A 2,274-nucleotide genomic window follows, 5' to 3' on the forward strand; every position below is an offset into this window, starting at 1 on the left:
ATGATCCCTGCAAATGTCTCTCCTGCCTTTTCCACGACAATCTTGGAGTTGTTAGGAGGACGAAGTGGTACTAGGGCACGCAATTAAGAACGTGAGCTGCTGGGCATGGTTGCAAGCAACTGGATAGAGCTAGGAAAGCGACGCTCCACCACCTTTTGACCCCGACGGCTCGACGTAGGACCGACCTCGCCCCCGTCCTCCGGGCAGAGCAACTGCAGTAGCCACGGTCAGCTTCCATCCGACTCTCATCCTCGTCACCACCAAGAGCCACATCGCCGGACGTTAACTCCACCACCCCTATAAATACCACCCTCCCCTTCAATGGTAAGTCAAGCAACATACCCACACACCAAATCCAAGCAAGGAGCAGTAGCAGTAAGCTAACTGCCCGCCGATCACTTCTCTCTCCCACCAGCTCCATTCAATTCTTGCGGCTTCGTTGCAATGGCGGCCGTGAACAAGTCCGTCGAGCGGCTGGCGCAGCGCCTGGTGGCCCCGGCCGAGCCCACGCCGGTCGGCCCGCTCCGCCTGTCCTGGCTTGATCGGTACCCCACCCAGATGGCGCTCATCGAGTCGCTGCACGTCTTCAAGCCGGCTCCTGACGGCGGCAACGACGCTGGCCCGGCGAGGACCATCGAGCGGGCTATGGCGCAGGCCCTGGTGCAGTACTACCCGCTCGCGGGACGCCTCGGGTTCACGGACGAAGGTGGGCTGCTGCAGGTCGACTGCGGCGGCGACGGCAGCGGCGTCTGGTTCACGGAGGCCGCGGCCGCCTGCGCGCTCGAGGACGTGGAGTACCTGGAGCACCCTATGATGATCGCCAAGGACGAGCTGCTCCCGCCCACGCCCGCCCAGGAGGAGGATGAGCGCAAGCTTGTCCTGCTCGTCCAGGTTACCACCTTCGCGTGCGGCGGCTTCGTCGTCGGCTTCCGCTTCAGCCACGCCGTCTCCGACGGCCCCGGCGCCGCGCAGTTTATGGCCGCCGTCGGTGAGCTCGCCCGCAGCCGTAGCAGCGTGGAAGGCCTGGCGGTGGAGCCACAATGGGGCCGCGAGGCGATCCCGGACCCGGCCGGCGCCGTTATCGGCAGCCTGCCGAGCCCCGCGGGCGCCAAGAGTCTCGAGTACCTCGCCATGGACATCTCCGCAGACTACATCGGCCACTTCAAGTCGCAGTACAACACGGAGCACGCCGGCTCGTGGTGCTCGGCGTTCGAGGTGCTGGTGGCCAAAGCGTGGCAGAGCCGCACGCGCGCGGCGGCGTTCGAGCCGGAGTCCACCGTGCACCTCTGCTTCGCCATGAACGCTCGGCCCCTTCTGCAGGCCTCGCTCCCGCGCGCCGGCGCCGGGTTCTACGGCAACTGCTACTACATCATGCGCGTCTCGGCCCTCGCGGGCAAGGTGTCCGGCTCCTCGATCCCGGAAGTGGTGAAGATAATCAAGGACGGGAAGAGACGGATGCCATCCGAGTTCACGCGGTGGGCGACAGGAGAGGCCGGCGCCAATGGCGGTGAGGACCCGTACCAGATCACGTCGGACTACCGGACGCTGCTGGTGTCGGACTGGACGCGGCTCGGGTTCGCGGAGGTGGACTACGGCTGGGGGCCGCCGGCGCACGTCGTGCCCCTGACGAACCTGGACTACATCGCGACGTGCATCTTGGTGAAGCCGTGGGCGCACAAGCCAGGGGCGCGGCTCATCACCCAGTGCGTGACGCCCGACCGCGTCGCCGCCTTCCACCAGGGAATGCTTGACATGAACTGACCGGAACCGGAGAAGAAGTGAAGCCGAAGGCAAAAGGATGCGTGATTAGAAATAGATACGGTTGCATTGGATTGGTTGATGGGTGGATTGATGGTGTGTAGCGTGACTGATAATAAGCAACTGGTCCTGAATTTGGGGAGTTGATTGTATGGGTTTGGTGGAAAGCCACCAACTGAAGGGAAATACCCAATGGTTCCTGGGTACATATGTACCCTATATGGGGATTTATTTTTAATAGTTAAACAAAAAATCAAAATAGTTAAGAAACTATTTTTAGAATAAAGTTGACTTACTTGCGCGCTAGTATACACATTTTCAGAAAAAAGAAAACTATGTTGACTTCACAGTGAAAAAGACAAAATTTATTTGCTACTATAGATCACTATTCACGCTATTTTGATGGGAAATTTATCTTTTTTGAAAAGAAGTCAAAGATGAATTTTATGTTTTTGTCAGTTTTCTCACTACTACAATGGAAGGTCAAGTTTTTATCAAAAATATTTTTAGAAATTT

General features: G+C 58.6%; 1 protein-coding gene across 1 annotated transcript; it reads left to right on the forward strand.

The window, feature by feature from the left end:
- Positions 1-305: 305 nt before the first annotated feature.
- LOC100127061 (acyl transferase 7) lies at positions 306-2,044 on the forward strand. The gene has a single exon (XM_044483199.1). It carries the CDS (start codon positions 445-447, stop codon positions 1,759-1,761), a length of 1,317 nt encoding a protein of 438 aa, XP_044339134.1. The 5' UTR covers positions 306-444; the 3' UTR covers positions 1,762-2,044.
- The last annotated feature ends 230 nt before the right edge of the window (positions 2,045-2,274 follow it).

Source organism: Triticum aestivum, chromosome 3A (assembly GCF_018294505.1).
Source record: "Triticum aestivum cultivar Chinese Spring chromosome 3A, IWGSC CS RefSeq v2.1, whole genome shotgun sequence".
Lineage (NCBI taxonomy): Eukaryota > Viridiplantae > Streptophyta > Magnoliopsida > Poales > Poaceae > Triticum > Triticum aestivum.

Bases quoted from the DNA above. Each gene is read 5' to 3' on its own strand.
- LOC100127061 (XM_044483199.1), top strand. From the start codon at position 445: ATGGCGGCCGTGAACAAGTCCGTCGAGCGGCTGGCGCAGCGCCTGGTG.